Here is a 20446-nt window from a genome sequence, read left to right as displayed (position 1 = left end):
AATTCAAAATCGTGGTACAAATAAAAAACAACCATTGTTATAAAAGACAATTTTTTTGATCAGTCAGAAGAGTAACAAGGAAACTAAACTCCTATGACACCATCGGGTTGTAAGGCGACGTCTAACATTAGTGTCCGTTAAATCTATATATATTTTGAGAAATGTGTGAATTATCATAGGCTCACACACACTAGAACAATTTTCATTCAACCTCAAACCCCGATTGAGGACCTCATCAATCCCGACCATGCTGACGAGATTTCCATCGTCGCTGACATCATACTCCAGCATACCACTTGGAACTTCTGCGAAGGTGTCGTCGTCCATGTTTGCTTAGGGGAAGAAGCACTCAATTTATAGGTGAAGACAGATGAGTTAGAACCAGCAATTCTACATTTCTTGATGGTTGTCGCAGATCTGGGGTTGGCTTGTCGATGAAAGGTTTCAGATTTGGGGGTTTTCGTGGATGAAAGTATTTTTGGTACGATTAGTTTTTGGTTTGAATCTTCGCTACTTTGGATCATTGTTTGAGGCTTGCTTCCCATTTTAGATCTCATTCAAATTTGCGCGCAGTGGTCGGAGAAGGAGAGCGGAAGAAAAGAAGAGGAGATAAAAAAAAGAAAAGTAGGAAAAAAACGACGTCGTCGGAAATCATCTCCGGCTATGATAGATGGAGATCGTCTTCGACGACGGTAAATGAAGGTGAAGGGTGATGGTCATGAAAAAGGTTATTGCGTTGAAAAAAGAAACCATTAATAAAAAATACAAAAATAATAAGGCATGGTAGATTCCTTGGAGCTTCGCTGTCATGTTGGAGTTGTAGCCGTAGTGGCCAAAATATCCAATAAGCCAAGGACCCCTGTTGGTGCGAATGGGTTCTCCAACAAGCTTCCATCAGTGTTGATTTTGACTGCCTGAGGGGGCGGAGGATTCCATTACAGTGTCTGTGCGTGAAGAAAGAGCCAGCATCCAAGAGGATATTTGGTTCTCAATGTACCAAAGACGCCAAGTGAACCAAGTTGTTACTGCGAAGAGGACGTGGTTTGTTCCTCGAGTATTGCTTCTCAACCACTCCGCTGCATTCTTGTTGAAAAATTCAGCTTCATCGGGAAGCATGTGACTGGCTCGCCATATTTGCTTTGCTCTTGGACAGTCTCTAAGACAATGAATCTAATCTTCTTCCACATATGACCGCACCTGAAACAAAAAGAGAAACGAGAGATGTGCCGCTTAAAGCGGAAAGAGTTAATTGGTAGGCATCCCCTGTAGGAAAGCCAAATGAGGTGTTTGATGTCCCCAAATAAGTCTGTCTGGGACGACTTTATTCAGGAAACTTGTTTTTGAGCTTGTGCTTGATATTGGTTGTAAGATGGTCGAAATGCTATATGTGGGAATTGCAGACATGTTAGCTAGAGTGATCCTCCTGACTCTATTAAGAAGCTTGCTTTTCCAGCCTCAGATCTATATATCAATGTTCTCAAGAATGAAGTGAAAATGCTCATTCTTGGTTCTACCCACTAGGAGAGGAAAGCCCAGGTAGTGTCCTGGTTGCCGTGTGTGGTGAAACTCGAGAATGGAAGTGAATTAGTTAATCTTGCTTCTCTTCACATTCTTGGAGCAGAAGAATTTTGATTTTTGAATGTTTACTTTCAGACCCGAGGCTAAGCAGGAAATTGCGGAGGACTTCCTGAACCAGTTTAACTTGAGAGACAGTGGCTTTGGTAAACAATAAGCAATCATCAGCGAAAAAAAGATGTGAGATTTGTGGCCCATTCCTGGAGACAGTAATTGGAAGTCAAACACCATCAGAGACTTTCTCTTGGATGAAAAGAGCCAATTTCTCCATGCGTAATAGGAAGAGGGGGATAATGGGTCCCCTTGCCGCAACCCACGTCGTGGTGAAAAATAAGGAAGTTTTTCATTGTTCCACTTGATGGAGAGTAGTTGCAGTGATGCCATTCATGATGAGATTGGTGATATTAGACGGGAAGCCAAAATCACATGAGGTTTTCATGAGAAATCCCCAACAACTCGGTCATAAGCTTTTTCGAAGTCATGATATAGCCCGTATTACCTGACTTATGCATGTGATGCACTATCTCTTGGGGAATGATGGCATTATCACCTGTGCCTCTATTTGAAATAAAACTGCTCTGGAGAGGACCAATGATAGTATCAAGGTGAGGCCGAATCCTGTTGACAAGAATTTTAGACACTTGCTTCGAGATGACCGTGCAGAAACTGATAGGTCTAAAGTCCATGATGGATGTTGGTGAATCTGATTTGGGGATGCGCACCACAACAGTTTCAGCTATCTGGGTGGGAACATTACCTGATGTGAAAGTATCACCAATCATGTGCCAAATATCATCACCAGTGGTAGGCCAGAGAAGCTTCTAAAAAATATTGGTTGATAATTAACCATCATTCCCTGGAGCTTTGTAGGGGTTCATAGAAAAAAGTGCATCTTTGACTTCCCTTTTAGAGACAGGAGCAGTAAGAGAGGCGGCTACATGATCATCAATCTTGGGGATATGCTGTATGGTCAACAAGTGAGAGAGGCAGCAAGCTGTGTTCTGGAAGAGTGACTTAAAATAGTTCACAGCTTTTATTTGATGAGGCGTGGATCAGTGCACCAGGTATCAGCAATGAACAGGCCTGTGACTTTATTTCGTCGCCTTTGAATAATGGTTTGGGTATGGAAGAACTTGGTGTTTTTATTACCAAGTTTAACCCAATTTTCCCGAGATTTTTGGAACCATAGGATTTCCTCCCTGTGTACTAGTTGATCATATTTGACTTGCAAAGACTTTTCAAATTGAATCAATGCTGATGTTGGCTGGACTGCGAGTTCCATGTGCACTTTTTTCCTTGAAGATATTGCCAAAGATATTTTTGATGAAGGAGACAGATTCATTAGTAAGTTGCTTGAGCTTATGCAAGGCATCGCCACTGGTATTGGACCAAGTTTGCACCACAATATTTTCATATTCTGGGTGAGTGAGGCGAAAGAGGACACTTTCAAGGAATGAGGAACGTGTTTCCTCCAAGTAAAAACTCCACCGACAGTTTCCATAAGCGCACCACGAAAGTAAAATAGGATCTTTGTGACTTGATTGAGTGATATTAACTTGGTTGGCAACTTACCAGTTAGACCACCTTTGATCTTGAAACACCTCAAAATTGTGGGATTTCCAGATGAACCAATAAATGCAAGCGAGTAGAACACCATTCTGCCCAGTTGCATTGCTATTGATCCAAGTTGCAAAATCTACTAAATATAATGATTAAATTTAACTTAAAGTTAAATGAACAAATACAATATAATTGAAAACATAAAGAATTAAATGTGTATTTTAATCTAATTTTTACAATAAACAATAAGTTCAATGTGCAATTTACAACTCTGCTGATTGTCTGTATGGAAAAAAAAACTTTGTTAAGAAAAATAAAATAGACTTTGGTTATCTTTATGTCATAAAAAAATGATTTTTACTACGAGAATAAACTATTTTTAGAAAGAACAAAAAACTACAATGATTTTCATAATAGTTACTTTTTAAAATTAACATATACATAAAATAATCTATAGAAATTAGAAACTTTTTTCACACTTTAATCACAAACTTACCTTGTATGTAAGTTGACGTTGTGATGCCATAATTGCATAAAAATTCTTTATACCAATGGGATTGGGTAGGTGAGTTTCACATTTATAATATTTTAAAATTTTTCAAATTTCAAAATAGTCATTTATAATTTTTTAAAATAATTAAATTAGTAATTCTGAATTTAATTATTTATTCTCAAATTTTTTAATTTTAAGAAAATATTCATAATATTTTTTAGGTTTTACATCGATTGTATAAATAATTGTAGGAAAAATTATCGATTTCCATCCAATAAATAAAAAAATATGATAGAGAAAGATATAATTGTTTCATTTTAAACAATTGAGAGATTAAATTTAATTTTTTAATAATTGAGGATTAGATTAAACTTTAAAATATAATTAAGGGATTAATCGTATAATTAAACATATTTTTTATAAGTTTAAAATTTTAAGAAATTATTTATAATATAAAATTTAATAAATAAAATTAAAAATTTTAAAATGTTAATTTAACTTAAACTATTTTTAATTTCAAAAAAGAATTTATAAAAAAAAATATGTTGAGTCCCTCTTTCTTTCGCCATTAATTGATGAGACATCAATTGTGTCAAATGAATCTTTTTCAAAAAATTATTAAAAAAATAGAAAAGAATAAAGGCGAGAGAATTTTTGTTGAATTTTTTTTAATTTAGTTTAAAATTTTTACATTAATTATTTTTCAAAATTAACAATAAATTATTTAATTATTTTAAGTATATAATAATAAAATGGGTGAAATTCACTTACTGACTCCCTGCCTTCTTCCTTCGCTCCATTTTCTTCATCTTTGAGTCACATTCCATAGCACTGGAAAACCAAAATCAATTGTATTTGTTTAATGCATTGCTATTGCAATCGAGTCTTCTAGTTAGGGTTTTTTCTGTTCGCTAAATCTCACACTACTCCATACCAATGAATCCGCTTCCTTTTCAATCTCCTCCTCCATGGTTTCCAATATTACCCTCCGAACCACCAAATTCAACTTCCTTTTGGGACAACAGAAATGTCTGCGATCGCCTCAGAGAATTGCAAAACACTCTCAATCTCGCAAAGGCAATGTACGTTCTTCTTATTTTACATTGTGATTTTCAAGCTTTTTTTAGGCTAAAATATATTATTGGTTCCCTACCTTATTTTTTGGTTATAAATTGGTTCCCATGTTTTAAAAGTTCTAAAATGATCCTCTAAAGAATTCTTTAGTTACACGTTTGTCCTTCCCTTGGTTTTAACCCAAACGGCATTAAACTTGCGTCACCGGCGACTTCGGCTCCGCTGACGATTTAATTTTCAGCACCGGTTTCGCCCTGTGGTTCCACTATCATGAAGAGGTTGTAACTGTCGACGAGGTTCACGGTCGAAGAAATTCAGTCTGCTGGCGTCAGCGTAAACTCTGCCAGGGTGGTCGGCGGTACCGCATTACCACAGTTGCATTCTACGGCAGGGGAGCCGCAGTTGACTTGCCAATGGCACGGGTTTAAAGCGGTTTGGGTTAAAACTAATGGAAGGACAAACGTGTCAGTAAAAAAATCTTTAGGAACCATTTTAGAACTTTTAAAACACAAGGGACCAATTTAGAACCGAAAAACAAATTAGGGAACTAAACATATGTTTTAGCCTTTTTTTATGATCATGTTTGTTGAATTAGTTTGGTGTTGTTATGTTGTGTAGGCAGAAGGAGCTAGAGATGTTGATGATGATAAAAGATGGTAAAGGGTCTTCGGAAGATTTAAAACATGCTTCAAACGAACCTTGTCTTTCTGGTTTTGTAAAATGTTTAGAAGACAAAAGGGTTAGTGTAGAATCCCAAGAATCATTGGCTGTGGAAGCTGCAAATTCTTTGACGTCAAAGCTAAGAGCTCAGCTGGAGCCATTCCGGTATGTCGCGGACGAGGCGAGTCCGTGGTAGGAGAAATCTTCTGTGGCTAGGCTTGCAAATAAAGTGAACAAGTCTAAACAGAATAAAATGTGGAGGAAGAAGAGGAAGCGCATTGCAGAGATGATTGCAAAGGTTGTTCTGCTTGGCTTTGGTTTGGCTTGGTTTTGTTAGGCTTTTTTCTTTGCTCTTCATGGTAGCTGCTGTTTGAGAGATAATTTTGCTTGGTTGCTTTCTTTGTTGAGAAATTCTAGGAGCATGAGCAATTTGAACAAAGGGATCGCAAAGCTGATGAATGAATCGCTAGGGAGCATGCCAAGGAAATTGCTAATAGCAAGGTATTGAAGCTTTTTGCAAACTATACCTACTTTTATTTTGTCTGAAATTTTTAATTGTCTTTACTAGAGGCTAAATGAAATACCATGTTAATGTGATTTTAAATTTTAAATAAAAATCAGTTTTCTAAAAGATTTATGATTGCTGTCTCTGACAAAAGTCAAGGATTGATTCTTAAATAAACATGAACTATTAGTTGAGTATGGTAAACATCCCATACTTTAATCATCACTACACATAATTATAGTGCACTACTGTATATTATGCCTATATACTTCCAGTTTCGGATTTAAGAGCGAGCTACTTGAAAGGCATTCAGTTCATGATATTAAGAGTGGAGCTAACTGCCACTATGTTTTCTTTACTGTTCTCTGTGTAAAAAATGGGGAACGGTAATGCTGATTCATTGTTACGGAAGTTGCTTACGGATATATTGGCAGTTACATCAGTTTGCACTGCAAGTCTTAGTAATGCCAGAGGAATTTCTATTTGCAGGTACTGAAGATGAAAGCAATTGCGAAGTCTAAAGCCAAAGAAGAGGAGAAGAAAGTAGAGGCTGGGGTAACTTTCTTTTTGGTACAAATAACTGGTAAACCATTTCTAATTATGCTTGCTGTTAACTCTGAAGAACTTGGTCAAACATTCCATGCAATATAGCATGTATTTCTTTTATTTCTCTTGCTCAGGTTGCACTTATTAAGTACCTAAATCATTTAATTTCTCCCTTTATTTTTCAACATTGTATGTTCGTTAGCTCCTCACCATCAAATTACTTGCTCTTTTGTTGTCTTTGTATTTTGTCATTTTGAGTCTGTCAAAGGGTTCGTTGCTTGTCTTTTTTCCCCCATCACAAAATTTCTTAGAAAATAAGGATATGCATGGCTTTCATCTTTGTCTGTCTGGATATGAATCATGACATTTTGTTTTTATCCCCCATCACTTCCTCTTACCTTCTTATTGGGTGTTAGTCAGAGACAGATCTACATTGGCATTTATGGGGGCAATTGCCCCCCCTAAGGAATTTTTTTTTGTTTTACTTGAATGTGTCAAAATAATTAGTGTTTTTGTTCCCATAGAAAAACAGGTGTTGCCCCCACAAAGTAACTTTTTTTAAAAAAGAATATAAAAACTTATGAAAGATAAAACTCATAAAAGAGAAAATAAATCGATACCAATTTTATTCTCTGTATCCTTTTAAATTTGTAGAAGCTTAGACATTTTGATTTTTTTATCATGAAATTGTTTATTTCGTAAAAGCTAATAATATTTTTCATCTGTGAAAATCTTATAGACTATACTTTTGCCCCCACTAAAGAAATCTTCTGGTTCTGGATCCATCACTAGTGTTAGTTAATTGATTCTCTTGCATTATTTTATATCACAGCTTGAGCTGCTCTTGGTAGTGGAGAAGCTTCAAGAGTTACACTTCATAAGAATACAAAAGTTGAAAAAAAAGGTATATATATAAGAAAATCACTCTGCTTCTAGTTAACTGTCTTATGATTCTAGTGCATATTATTACTTGGTCTCTTATTGGTTTGCTTGGTTTCTTTTTCTCCACCCTTGCTGCCATATATAACTTTTGAACTTGTTATATTAATTTATTACCTTAAATTCACAGTCCTGAATGCTGGTTTATGATTGATTGATTAATTATATTTATAAATTATGTTACTTGAGTTCAAGCTCCAATGCTTAGCATTTTTTATTATAGTCAAATAGCTACCTATTCACCTTAAAAATGTATCATGAGAAATATATTAAACAATTTTGTTAATTATCAATTTGAAACCATGCATTCTTAATTTGATAATATAATAGGAATGATTTTGATTGCTATTCTGATTGGAAAGTTTTCCATATGTTTACATTTTGTGTATGCGAAAGTTAGTAATATTCACGTATTTAGCATTTAATTTCTTTTCATGTTTGATGTTTCCATGCTTCTTTTCAAATTATGCAGGTCATTTTCTCCCAGAGGAGGATGACAAGTTTCTTGAGAAAGTTCAAGCTGCTGTGGAAGAAGAGGAGCGTGAAGCTTTGGCTGCAGTTGAAACAGATGCTGCTAAAGATGCAATTGCAACTGCCGAGGAATCCAGGAAAGCTATTCAGAATCAAGGGAAACTATCAAAAAGAGGCAATGATGATAGTGAAGTAAAGGAAAGCAAAGAGCAAATAGTTCACAGTGTGACTGAAGAGGGATCTGGTGCAGTTGATGAGAAGAAATCTAGTAAAATAGGACAGATCAGTGGAGGAGCGATGATCCTTTGGCAAATTTACCCATTGAGTTCTACCATTATTATCATGGAAGCAACAATGATATGGGTACACTTATTGAGGTAAACTCAACTATTTTTATTTATTAAATTCTACATCTCTTGCAAAACAACACTTATCCTTAGAATACAAATGTAATTAATCAACTTTTTGTGTTTGAAGGCTGCTAATTTTACTTAATTGGTACACTAATAGCCTAATGATGTTATATTTTTTATGCTTATGTTTAATTCACTTGCTTGTTCATTATAAATTCTGGATTGTTAATGTTAAAGCTGCTGAACAATATCATGCAGGTTAGAAGAGGATGGAATGCCTATATCAGACCAGGAGGAAGGTAAGAAATTGAACATTGAAACTATTCTGCTAATACTTAATTCATTGGGTTAGTCTGGTATTCGCTTAAAAATCGGGGTGACCTTAAGGGACATTTTACTTATAGATCTCAATGTTCGATGTAATGTCACCCTTGTTTTAAGGGCATACCAAAGTTGCTTGGGGAAATATTTTACCGCTTTGGGCATATCTTAGGTTGCATTTGAAAACTTTGTTAAGAAAGAGAACACCGGATTTTAAGTCATTAGAATATATTCATGAGAGGTCAATACTCTGACTAAAAGTCACCACCATCTTTTATGACACTAAGGATCTGTACACTATATTATGCAACCTATGTCCTTACTTCACATGTTAGTGCTGTGGTTACGACTTTTGATAGTTATTGCTTATCCTAAAGCATTGCACCGCTATTATGTGGCTTATCTGCAACTGTATTGGTTTTGCTAATGTCTATTATGTATTGTAATCAATGAGTATGAAAAATTAAAATAAAACATTTATCTTATTTGATTTTGTTTCCTTGCAACTTCATCCAGCCGAATACCAGGGCACTGGGTTCAGCCTCTTCCTCCAGCTAATGAGATATGGGCATCTTACTTGGTGAGACCTAAATGATTATTAGTTAACAAATCAACAGTTTTTGCACAAAGACGCCATGCATTCATACGGTAAGTTTTGAAGGTTTGAACTATGTTCCTGCCTGGCCAACCTCAGCTATAAGCTTTGCGGCAGCATGTTTATATTATCGATGTGTTCATCTTGTGTTCAGTTCAGATGTTGATAATCGTTGTTGTTGTACAGACTCGTTGTATTTTACCTTTGACGTAGAGAAGATAGTGATTTACAGTCAAATTAATTTTATTATGGTTAAAAATACGTAATAATTAAAATTTCTTATTGATATAAAAAAAAAATCAAAATTTGAAAACTAAACAATATGAAAACACACTAAAGTATAAACAGTTATTTTTGTTTGAAAGACAAAATTCAAGTATCTTCTAAAAAGTGATAATAGAAGCTTTCAGAAATCTTTTTAAATATTGGTTATAAGTGAGGAAGGTTAGCGATCCTCTCAAATATTTTCTATGTAATTGACTGAAATTAGTTATAAATCACCCATTTTAGTGGATAAAATGGGTCTCATATCTAAATTAGGAAAGAAAATTATTAAATGCTAAGTGAAATCCACAAAAATGAGTGATTTTAAAAAATTTCAATCAATCAAAGAGTGTTGAAAATAATGCCGGATCAAAGAGGGTTGAAAATAATGCCGGAGAGAGTATCACTGACATTTTTAAAACGAGTGATTTTAAAAAAAATTAGTCAATCAAAGTGTTGAAAATAATGTCTGGAGAGTGTTTCTAACATTTTTCTGTTACAATCTAGCTGTGACATAAGGTGAAAGTTCCGCACGGAAAACACTGGTAAGAGTTACTAAGCAGAAAAGTGAAATGGAAACTTATGTTTATATTGTTACTGCCTTTTCATTTCTAGTTATTCATTTAATGTGACATGTTTTCATGTAAACTTTGTAATTCATATTAATTTAGATACATATTTTAATTACATTTAATAATTCAAAATTATAATAGATGGGCACTGTATCCTTTACATCAATATAAAACTTAAGCATCAAAAGACTGGTGATAGAATATCTTTAGAATCTTAACTAGTGTTTTACTTGGTGTGTTAAAATCTAATAACTAGTGGTCTCGCCTTGTAAGCTAGTCTCAGTAGTTGTTTAAACTTAATTAGTTAGTCATCTCGACTTTAATCTGTGTTAAGTATATATAGAACTTAACAGTAATTTTATTTGACTCGAATAATATTTTCTCGTAAAAGATATATATGATTTAATAAAAAAATTGAAGCAACTCGTTAATAAATGATATGGAATCTTGACAAATGACAATTGTGAAAAATTAAATTATTTCAATAATTAGTTATATATATATAATCAATTATTATTATTATTATAATTGATTATAATTAGAATCTTATTTAGTAGATTGATTTTAAGATTTAATTTTGTTTAGATACAACAAAAAATCAGTTTTACATAATAACTTACGAAAAAAGGACATAGTATAAAGGTGAAAGGAAAAAGAGTTGTTGGAAACTTTGGGAGTAATTTGAAAATAATGTCCTTTAGAGAGCGAAAAAATGTTGAAAAATAATTTTAAGCATCAAAATCATAGATGCAAGAAAAAACCTATTGAGAAAAAATCTTTGTACAAATCTCAGTTATTGTCCAAAACATTTTTGCAAACAGCTTTTTACTAAAAAAATAATTAATTTTTTTTTTAAAAATAAACTATCTCAAACATGCTCAAAAGTTAGTGGTTTTCCCTATTTTTATATGGGAACAAAACAAAACAAGCCTTCCTTCCCTGATCTAAATTAGTATTTCTTTATCCAAAGGATCAGGCATTTAGAATATAATGCACGTAATATAAGATTACACCATATTGAAAGAGATGTTCATAAATCATGGTTAAATCATAAATAAATTTGATTAAATATGATGTGTGAGTTGTTATAAATTTTTCTGTATTTATTTTTTATTATTACAAACAAAGGAAAACAAGTGAATCATATATACATTTCTGTTCTGGAGTCCTTGACTTGCTGTGATATTTATATTTTATATGAGAATTTCATGTCGCTGAAAATATCTCATGTTAGGATAGTAACGTGAAATAGTTTTAAATCCATCATATTTTGCTTTTTCGCCTCAAGAAATCAATAATCACACCCACGTCTCACGTACAGGATTTGTTAAACAATACGTACAAGTTTCCTCTAGAGACTACTAGAGGGGAAAAGAAAAATCAACCCAGACAACGAAATAAAATTAAAAAAATATTATCAATATAAGCCTAAACCATATATAATATCATTAAATAACTTGGTATGAAAACTACCTTTTTACATAAACAATTTGAAATCAAATGATTTTATTTGATTTTAAACATTTATAGGAATTTTAATTTTACATATTAGCCTTCTCCGTTCTCACATTATGGCTGCACAGTTGTACATAATTAATCAAAGCATACATAATCAACTAATTATTAAGTACTAATGATAACATCGATAAAAGCATACAAAACACTTCATTTTTGTGGTTGAGGACCTGGAAAAAGAAAAATATTATATACTTTTACATTGACAAGCAATACAATTAAAATTTCATCAAAGAGGACTATGACTTCTCCAGACTCTTTATAGATATTCTTTTATATATTTATATATAATGTAAAAATTCTTTCATTATATCAGTTGTGGTTTTTTTTTCCTACTGATTTTTAGAAATAAATAAGCATTACGTCATTTATTTTAATTATTATTTCCATGAAAAACATTTATAGTGATTTAGTTTAATAAAAGTTTATTTATAAATAATTTAAAGTTATGATTTGTTCTTGATTTTAAAATCTTGTTCATTAAATAGCGGAGATAATAAAATCTCCCTTTTATTGTTTTGTGAAAAAATCATTTAAATTAAATAAGAAATAAATGATAATATGGTGATATATTTTCATGGAAATATATTTTCCCCTCAAACTAAATGATCTGCAACATTTTTTTTCTTCTTTTTTATTTTAATATTTTCAATTTTTTTATATTTATTTAATATAGTTACTTTTTATAAATCTTTTAAACAAATGATGTAAAAACATATAACTTTTTAGTAAGTTGAAAACTCTACATTTGATTATAAGTATTTATCTGAAACGATAAAATATATACATTACAATATATAATGCACATTACGAACAATTTTGTTTTACTTGTTTACAAAAATGGAGATATTTATATTTATCTAAATTTAAAAATAACAAACTAACAAATACTTATTATCCTTGGATTTTTTAGTTATCAATTATTTTTCATTTTCTAAAAAATTTCTAACAAAATTTAGAAAATAATTTATGCATTGATAATGCAAAGAGTTTTTTACACTATCATTTAATAAAACATCATTATGTATAATAAGTTTTTTTAATTTTTATAATAACTACTTAAAAGATAAGTTTTATTTTTATTTTTATAATAACAACTTAAAAGATATAGATACGTGATTTTTTATTGGTTGAGAATGTAGCTTTTACAATCTCAGTGGGAAAAAAATTAAACTCAACAAAATTGTTAAAATTTATTTTTGTTGATATTTTCAATAGATTGATTATGTTTCACTCTTTTAATGCACCAATATTTTTTGACACAAAAGATAATGACTTGAACAAAATTAGCATTTGAGCATACGTACGGAGTTAGCTTTAATAAATTATTCAGATCACTAATTGAAACAAAATTTAATTAAATATGATGAATCTGAAAACTTGGTTGCTTTCTATTGGCTTTGATTTGGTTGGTAATTTGGATGTTATGCATACAACAAAAGCTATCTTATTATCTATTGAGTAATAAATATTAGATTATAAATATGAGATGAAATCTTGAATAGAAATGAAAAATTTAACATTTTTTTCTTAAGCCTCCAATTCATAAACAAAAAGGAAGACTAATTCAAAGTTCGATTGAGAGGTAAGTAAAATTTGACCAATATTATTTTTATCAAGAATTGAACTAAGATAGTATCCGAATGACTCAACCTTAATTTTAATATATTAATCATTTGATTATAAATAATTATGTAAAAAAAAAAAAGAAAAATTAGCATTAAGAATACCTATAAACTTCAAACTTAAAATTTAGATTAAAATATGATGTCATATTTACTTATAATGCGTTCATCATTCATTGATGAAAATTTCTTTAGTGTTTAATCCCTTCAATTTTTATTTCCGTTAATCCTAAAATATTGAGTCAAGGAAGGTCCCACAGGGTTGTTGTAAATTCTTTCGATTCCTATGAACGAAAATAAAAATTTAATAAATTGAACACGTTAAAATAACTATTATTGCCGATTGCCATAAAATTTTATTTGTTATAAAGAATAGTTCAACGTGTCAAAATAAATATGATGATTTATATCTTGTAAAAGTAAGATATTAAATATATACACAAAAACAAAAAAGTATAAATGGTACTAAAATGAAAAAGAATGATTATATTTTGAAAACAACAAATTTTAAATACTCAATTAATAATTCTTTTTTTTTCCTTCTCTCTATCACACTACATCATTAATCAAGTGAATCATTTATCTCTCATCTCTTCCTTTCTCTCTTTAAGTTGCAGACATCTCAAAATTATCCAATAAATATTTTTCAATGAAAAAATGACCTAAGGAGACAGCTTAAGGTTCGAAAAAAACAAAAAACAAAAAGCGCATCATTCTCAAGGTCCGCAATCTGTCACCAGAATAAATATTGTTTTTCTTTATTATTGAAATATAGTTGTCTATCAATAAGATTTTTTTTATTTTTTATGTTGAATAATATCCAAAAGATTCCTGATTCCATTTGAATACTGGTGGTTTGGTAGTTTCAGGTCAATAAATAAATTAATTACACAACACAAAGGCTGCGTGCAGTTATTATTTTATTTTGTCCATAATAAGAAAGCTTCTGAGACTGAGGCTGAGGCCGAGAAGAAGGGTCGATCATGATTAACAGATTTCTATTTTTAGTAACCAGTTTTTGTATTTTAAGTAACCCGTTTATGTGAAACTGCCGCCAAAGACTTATACCACTCACTTTTATTCTGTTACCTTTCCTCTTATAGAAGCTATCTCTTCCCACCTACTACTCTTTACTAGTACTACTACTTAGCTTCCGTCAAGGAGGGCAATTCCTGTGAATTTTGATTTGCAAGTTTCAAGTTTTTCGAATTTGAGGATATCTTACTTTTTTAAATAAGAAAGTTTAAGTCAATTGGATCCAGAAGCTGGTTAAAAATAAGGTAGGTCTCATAGTTCAAAAAACATTTATAAATATATTGACAGATTATTACTAACAAAGTTTTCACATTAAAAGTGCATTAGAAAACTGGGACTTTCTCATTGCTGAAAGTGGTTGACACCCTTTTCAGATCCTTGGTCTTAGTGCCTTAATTCTGTATTACACTCTTTCATTGTTAAATTTGTTATTTTTCATTATTATTTTAAAACAGTTTGTTGTTTGTTTAATGTGGTATGATGTTTTAAATATCTTTTTATGCTAAATTTGTTGTTATACAGTTGTTCCTCTTTTTAAGATTGGAATTCTTTTTAGGCTTTAAATAATAGCTTTAGCCTTTAGGGTAGTTGTTGGCTAGTGGCTTCTCATTAATTGGTTGGCGAATTTTCCACTAATTAAGACTTTTATTAAAAAGAGGACTTCGGACTAATGATTCTTGAATCCTGAATCCCAATCCCCTCAAGTTTCAAACACAGGATTTTAAGTGAGGTTATTTTTTTTAATGATGAGGTGAGGATAGTTCAATACAGAGATGAATTTCAGATTGAGTTTAATTTTTATGAACAGTCTTTTTACACTATCAACTCATCAGAAATCATCTTAGGTATGACTTTTAAAGTATTTATAGTGAAAATTAATATATTACAAATTGAGATTGAATGAAAGTGTATTTTAATTAAACTCTAGAAGATTAAAATGTACAGGGATTTAAATCAGCTCAACACAGTGCTCAGTGAATTGCAAGAATCTATATATTCATCTTATAATTCAATTTGTTTTCCTTTCTGTTTGAGTGGTTGAGATTGTTATTTTTCTTTCTGTGACCAAAAGAATTTTGTGTGACTTTTTTATCTTTAATTTCCTGAATTCCTAGCCTTTGCTGAGATTGTGCATGTTAATCTTGCAGGCTTTTAGGATGTTGGTTAACTAGGACGAAGCCTCTGGTGCAAAGTTTAATTCAAAGGAACTCTAACATTGGTCAAATTTCAACTTCAATTTTTCTCTCCAACCTAATCATGGAAGACCATGTTTCCCCTGAGGGAAAGGAAGTTAGCTGTTGCACACCTCCTGGGGCTCAGTTGGAGGAACCAACATCGGTAGACGGTGGAATGAAAAAATCTGCTTCAGAGGACATGTTTAGCAACTTCTCAGAGCTCATGAACTTTGATACCTATGCTGGTTGGAGCAATAGCCCATCCATGACTGATCAGAGTTTGGCTAATGTGTTTTCATCGTTTTCCTTGGCGCCATATCCAGTACCTGATGTGTTGAATTTAGTGGAGCATGGAAATGGTCCATTCTTTATGACAGAAGATAGTGAAATTCACAATGATATGGAAAGTGCTCCTAGTTGTGGGGAGAGAATTATATTTCAGCAGATGGACTTTCAACTTGGGTTCTTAGATGAAGCAAATGATTCAAATAGCTTAGATTCAAAACAAAAACCTAATGGCACATCTCAGGAAGTTAATACCACAGACATGTGCAATTACATAATCTCAAGTTCACCAGGTAGGTCACTTGATGATAGAATGCTGAGGGCTTTGTCCTTCTTTATGGAATCAGCTGATGGGGGAATGTTGGCACAAGTTTGGGTGCCAATAAAGCATGGTGATGAATTCATCTTAAGCACAAGTGAACAACCTTATTTGTTAGATCCAAAGCTTGCAGGGTATCGTGAAGTGTCGAGGGCATTTACATTTTCTGCAGAAGGAAAGACGCAATCATGTCCGGGGCTTCCAGCTCGCGTGTTTATATCGCACGTTCCTGAATGGACCTCCAATGTTGGTTACTACAATAAAACTGAGTACTTAAGGTTGGAGCACGCAAGGAATCACGAGATTCGTGGATCTATTGCTCTTCCTATATCTGATGTGCACTCTCAAGTGCCATGTGCTGTATTGGAACTAGTTACTACAAAGGAAAAGCCTAACTTTGACAGAGAATTAGAAATTGTTTCTCAAGCACTCCAGGTGGATTTTTCTTTTTGCTACTTCTAGCATATACTTCAATTTCTTATATTGATTCTGTCTGGCAAATCTGTGTTATTCTATTAGAGATTTGGATGTCTTATTAAAAAGGTTATCATGGAGAAGTTTTTACCTTGTCTGACAAAGTATCTTGTATTTTTTATTTATTTGATGTTGATCTCTTGCTGTAGTTGAAGAACAGTTAGGCAAGAAGGAGATTTTTTCAGGATGTGCATGATGTGGTCATATTTCTAGTGATCAAACTAGGACTAGTTTGCAAAAATTGAACCATTAAAATCATATATACTAATCTATTCTAGTCTATAGTCATCCTGTGTAAACACATCCTATATTCATTAGTACAGAGTTATTTTAAAGTGTATCTTTGGTTTAATTGATTGAGAAACCTCTAGGATTGTGCTAATATGTTTCAAAAGCAGATCAGTCAATTATGGGTCCATTTTCTAATTACTCTGAAAAGAAACCTTTTTCTATGTTTTAGATATTTCCAAATTATGTTATCATCAAAGGTACTAATGATAAATGTCTTCTTTATGATGACTTTATGCAGCTTGTAAATTTAAGGACTACTATGCCTCCACGACTTCATCCTCAGGTATTGATGATCAATATTATGATGACTTATCATATTGATTTCCCCCCACTCAAAAGGCAATGCTAAACTTTCTGAATTATGAATGGAGTAGAGGTGTTTGAGATGTGTTTTTATCTGAATTACTGAACTTCTCATAAGATTGGTTCTTTTTCTGCAGTGTCTATCAAGTAACAAAAGAGCTGCTTTGACTGAGATAATTGATGTGTTACGAGCCGTGTGTCATGCACATAGATTGCCACTGGCACTGACATGGATTCCCTGTTGTTACAGTGAGGGAATAAGAAACGAAACTGACAGAATACGAATCAAAGAGGGTCATACAAGTCCTAATGAAAAATGTGTACTATGTATTGAAGAATCAGCTTGCTATGTAAATGATGGAGCTGTAGAAGGATTTGTTCATGCATGCGTTGAACATCATCTTGAGGAAGGGCAAGGTATTGCTGGGAAAGCTCTTCAATCAAATCATCCGTTCTTCTATACTGATGTGAAGACATATGATATTGGTGAATATCCCCTTGTTCATCACGCACGCAAATATAACTTGAATGCTGCAGTTGCAATTAGGCTAAGGAGTACCTACACCAATGATGATGATTACATATTAGAATTCTTTCTGCCTGTGAATATGACAGGGAGTTCAGAACAGGAACTTTTATTGGACAATCTCTCCAGTACCATGCGGAGAATTTGTAAGAGTTTGAGGACAGTTTCAGATGCTGAGTTAACAGGAATAGAAGGTTCCCAAGGTGGGTTTCCAAAGGAAAAAGTCTCAGGTTTTTTTCCCATGTCCAGGAGAAACTCTCAGATAGCATTCATAAGCGATGACCATGATTCTGTCCTGAAGATGTCCTTGAAGGCATCTAACATGAGAAATAATGGAATTGAAGCCGTTCATAGTCAGGTATATATTGACCGGTATCCTTTATCCTTTTACCTTTGTGAAATTTAATATGAAATGCATGCTTTATTTGAGAAAGCATTTGTTCCAAGAAAATTTGATCACGGGATAGAACGGAGGGACAAAATGTTGAATGCCACATCACATTTCATTTATGTTACAAAATGGAGCAGAAATTAGATGGAGTTTATGCTTCAACCTTGTAACTTGGTGGTGCAATGATTTTTAGTGTCTTTTTGGAATTGAATTTTGACATTGTAGGAATTTGTCTTGTAGACAATGAATGGATCAAGAAAGCAGGTAGAGAAAAAGAGAAGCACAGTGGAGAACAATGTTAGTTTGAGTGTTCTTCAACAATACTTTTCCGGTAGTCTGAAGGATGCTGCAAAAAGCATTGGTGGTGAGACCCCGAAGTTATTTATGTTAATTTATTTACAATTTTTAACTCAGCTTAATGTTTTTGGGTTATATGAGGGATGTTTGTAATCGTTTAAGTTGCGTTGGTTGCATAAATAGAAGTTTTATAGAAGCCATTGTATATATAGTTTTCTTTTCTCCCAAAGTTACAACTTACTAGGGAAAACAATGAATGCATTTTCGTTGAACGTTTTATGGTGGAATTGCTCAGAATGAAAGATACAAGAGAGATTTTACAAAGTGAGATACCAGATATTCTAGTATAGTGTCAAACCTGAGTTGAGTTCATTAACATCCTTGTTAATGACAATTTAAATTGAAAACATATACATTGTTGCTCTATGATTTTATCTTAAAGTTAAGATGTAAGACATTTCTGAAAGGTAATTCTAGTTAATAAAGACAGATTTATCGTTAACAAACATTTCTTCTTTGAACAGTTTGCCCAACAACTCTAAAAAGGATATGCAGACAACATGGAATTTCAAGATGGCCATCCCGAAAGATAAATAAAGTGAATCGTTCGTTAAAGAAGATACAGACTGTGCTTGATTCTGTCCAGGGAGTGGAAGGAGGGCTAAAGTTTGATCCTTATACCGGGGGGTTTATAGCCGGAGGATCAATCATGCAGGAAACGGAAGCACATAAATATCTTGTGTTTCCTGAGAAAAGTTCTGTGAAAGATCCTAAGCCTGCAACACAAAAAAAAGTCTCAGTAGCTCCAGCACCTGCCAGCACTATTGAGAATTCAACAATTAAGTTGAATGATGATGAAGGTGTTTGTCTGGTGGGAAACAAGCTTGTGCACTCAAGAAGTATTCCTAACTCCAACAGCGGTGAGGGAGAATTGAAGAAAGACAATGTTTCTTCTGATGATTCAAAATCAATGACCATGAATGATGGATCATGCCATAAAGCTTGCCATTGGAAAAAGACTAAGGATTGTCCTGAACAAACTTGTTCAATGTCCTTGGTAACTGATGAGGTTGAAGTTGGTGTAGATAGGGTAGAAGGAGCTGATGAACATAACCATCCTACTTCTTCAAGCACTACAAACTCATCCAATGGCTCTGGCTCAATGATGCATGGAAGCTCATCATGCTCTCATGAGAACCAAAAGTATTCAAAAGTTAAATCAAATTGTGTTGATAGTGGGTCAAAAATGATTGTGAAAGCTAGCTACAGGGGTGATACTATTCGTTTCAAGTTTGATCCATCTTCAGGTTGTTTCCAGCTATATAAAGAAGTTGCAACAAGGTTCAAATTGCAAAATGGATCATTCCAGCTCAAATATCTTGATGATGAAGAGGAATGGGTGATGTTGGTGAATGACTCGGATTTGCAAGAATGTACAGAAATTTTGGATGACATTGGAACACGTTGTGTGAAGTTTCTTGTCCGTGACGTGCCTTGTGTTTTAAGTAGCCATGGCAGCAACAGTTGCTTCTTGTCAGATAGCTCTTAGTGCATCATATGATGCAAGGCTTCATTGTGAAAATTCAAGTCTTGCTACAACAATATTTTGTTAGTTTTTCTCATTCTTTTGTGAATTTGGTTCACACTGGATTCTAAAAAACCATGCTGGTTGGAAGAGTTGGCCTTTTAGCCACCCGTGTCATATGCAAATTTATTCTGTGAAGATCTTACAAGTGTGATTTGTCACAATCCACTCTTAGACTATGACCGGTGTACAAACTATAATTTCTTTAGTTTGACTAGCCTAAGAATCTTCACTCAAAATCACAATTAAAAGACCATCCAAAAGGGGTAGTCGAAAATTCAGCAAAGTTTTCCAAAAAAAAAAAAAAACAGGTCAAACCCCATATTAAATAATCTGTAAAAACATATCATATATCCAAACAAATCTATATATAAATATATATCCCGATCCAACAATTAGATATCAATGTCACATATCACAGCATAGACCTTTGACATACTGTCCAAAATATCAATTAATAGTGATGTTGGTCATAAATACTAATCAGTGTCTTAAAACATCATAATTATACCATCAACATATCTATAAGAGATGATCATTTAAATTTCAAAATAAAAGGATTCTCTCTATATCTATTACTATCCTTCTTCCTATAGCTGCATTATACTAAAGTCAAAAAAACACTCTCCATCAAACGCAATGAAGGCTTACCAAAAAGATAAACAAATTCCTGAATAAGTCAACAAATCTCAGGAAG

The 20446-nt window shown here is 32.9% G+C and overlaps 1 protein-coding gene and 1 pseudogene across 2 annotated transcripts; both read left to right on the top strand.

Annotated features, from left to right (window-relative positions):
• The first annotated feature begins 4408 nt into the window (after positions 1 to 4408).
• Positions 4409 to 9343, top strand: LOC114374768 (annotated as a pseudogene).
• Positions 9344 to 13968: 4625 nt separating this feature from the next.
• LOC114374631 (protein NLP9-like) lies at positions 13969 to 19917 on the top strand. Of its 2 annotated transcripts, none has more exons than XM_028332297.1 (6): positions 13969 to 14348; positions 15252 to 16317; positions 16886 to 16930; positions 17088 to 17834; positions 18108 to 18231; positions 18689 to 19917. In XM_028332297.1, the coding sequence occupies exons 2-6, from the start codon at positions 15361 to 15363 to the stop codon at positions 19711 to 19713; spliced, it is 2898 nt and encodes a 965-aa protein (XP_028188098.1). In that variant the 5' UTR covers positions 13969 to 14348; positions 15252 to 15360; the 3' UTR covers positions 19714 to 19917. The 2 variants fall into 2 exon arrangements, with proteins under 2 accessions (XP_028188098.1, XP_028188099.1); XM_028332298.1 differs by lacking the exon at positions 13969 to 14348 and adding an exon at positions 14833 to 14948.
• The last annotated feature ends 529 nt before the right edge of the window (positions 19918 to 20446 follow it).

The sequence above is a fragment of the Glycine soja genome, chromosome 11 (genome assembly GCF_004193775.1).
Source record: "Glycine soja cultivar W05 chromosome 11, ASM419377v2, whole genome shotgun sequence".
NCBI classification, from domain to species: domain Eukaryota; kingdom Viridiplantae; phylum Streptophyta; class Magnoliopsida; order Fabales; family Fabaceae; genus Glycine; species Glycine soja.
Note: the sequence above shows the minus strand (reverse complement) of the source record. Positions and strands in the feature narration are given on the sequence as shown.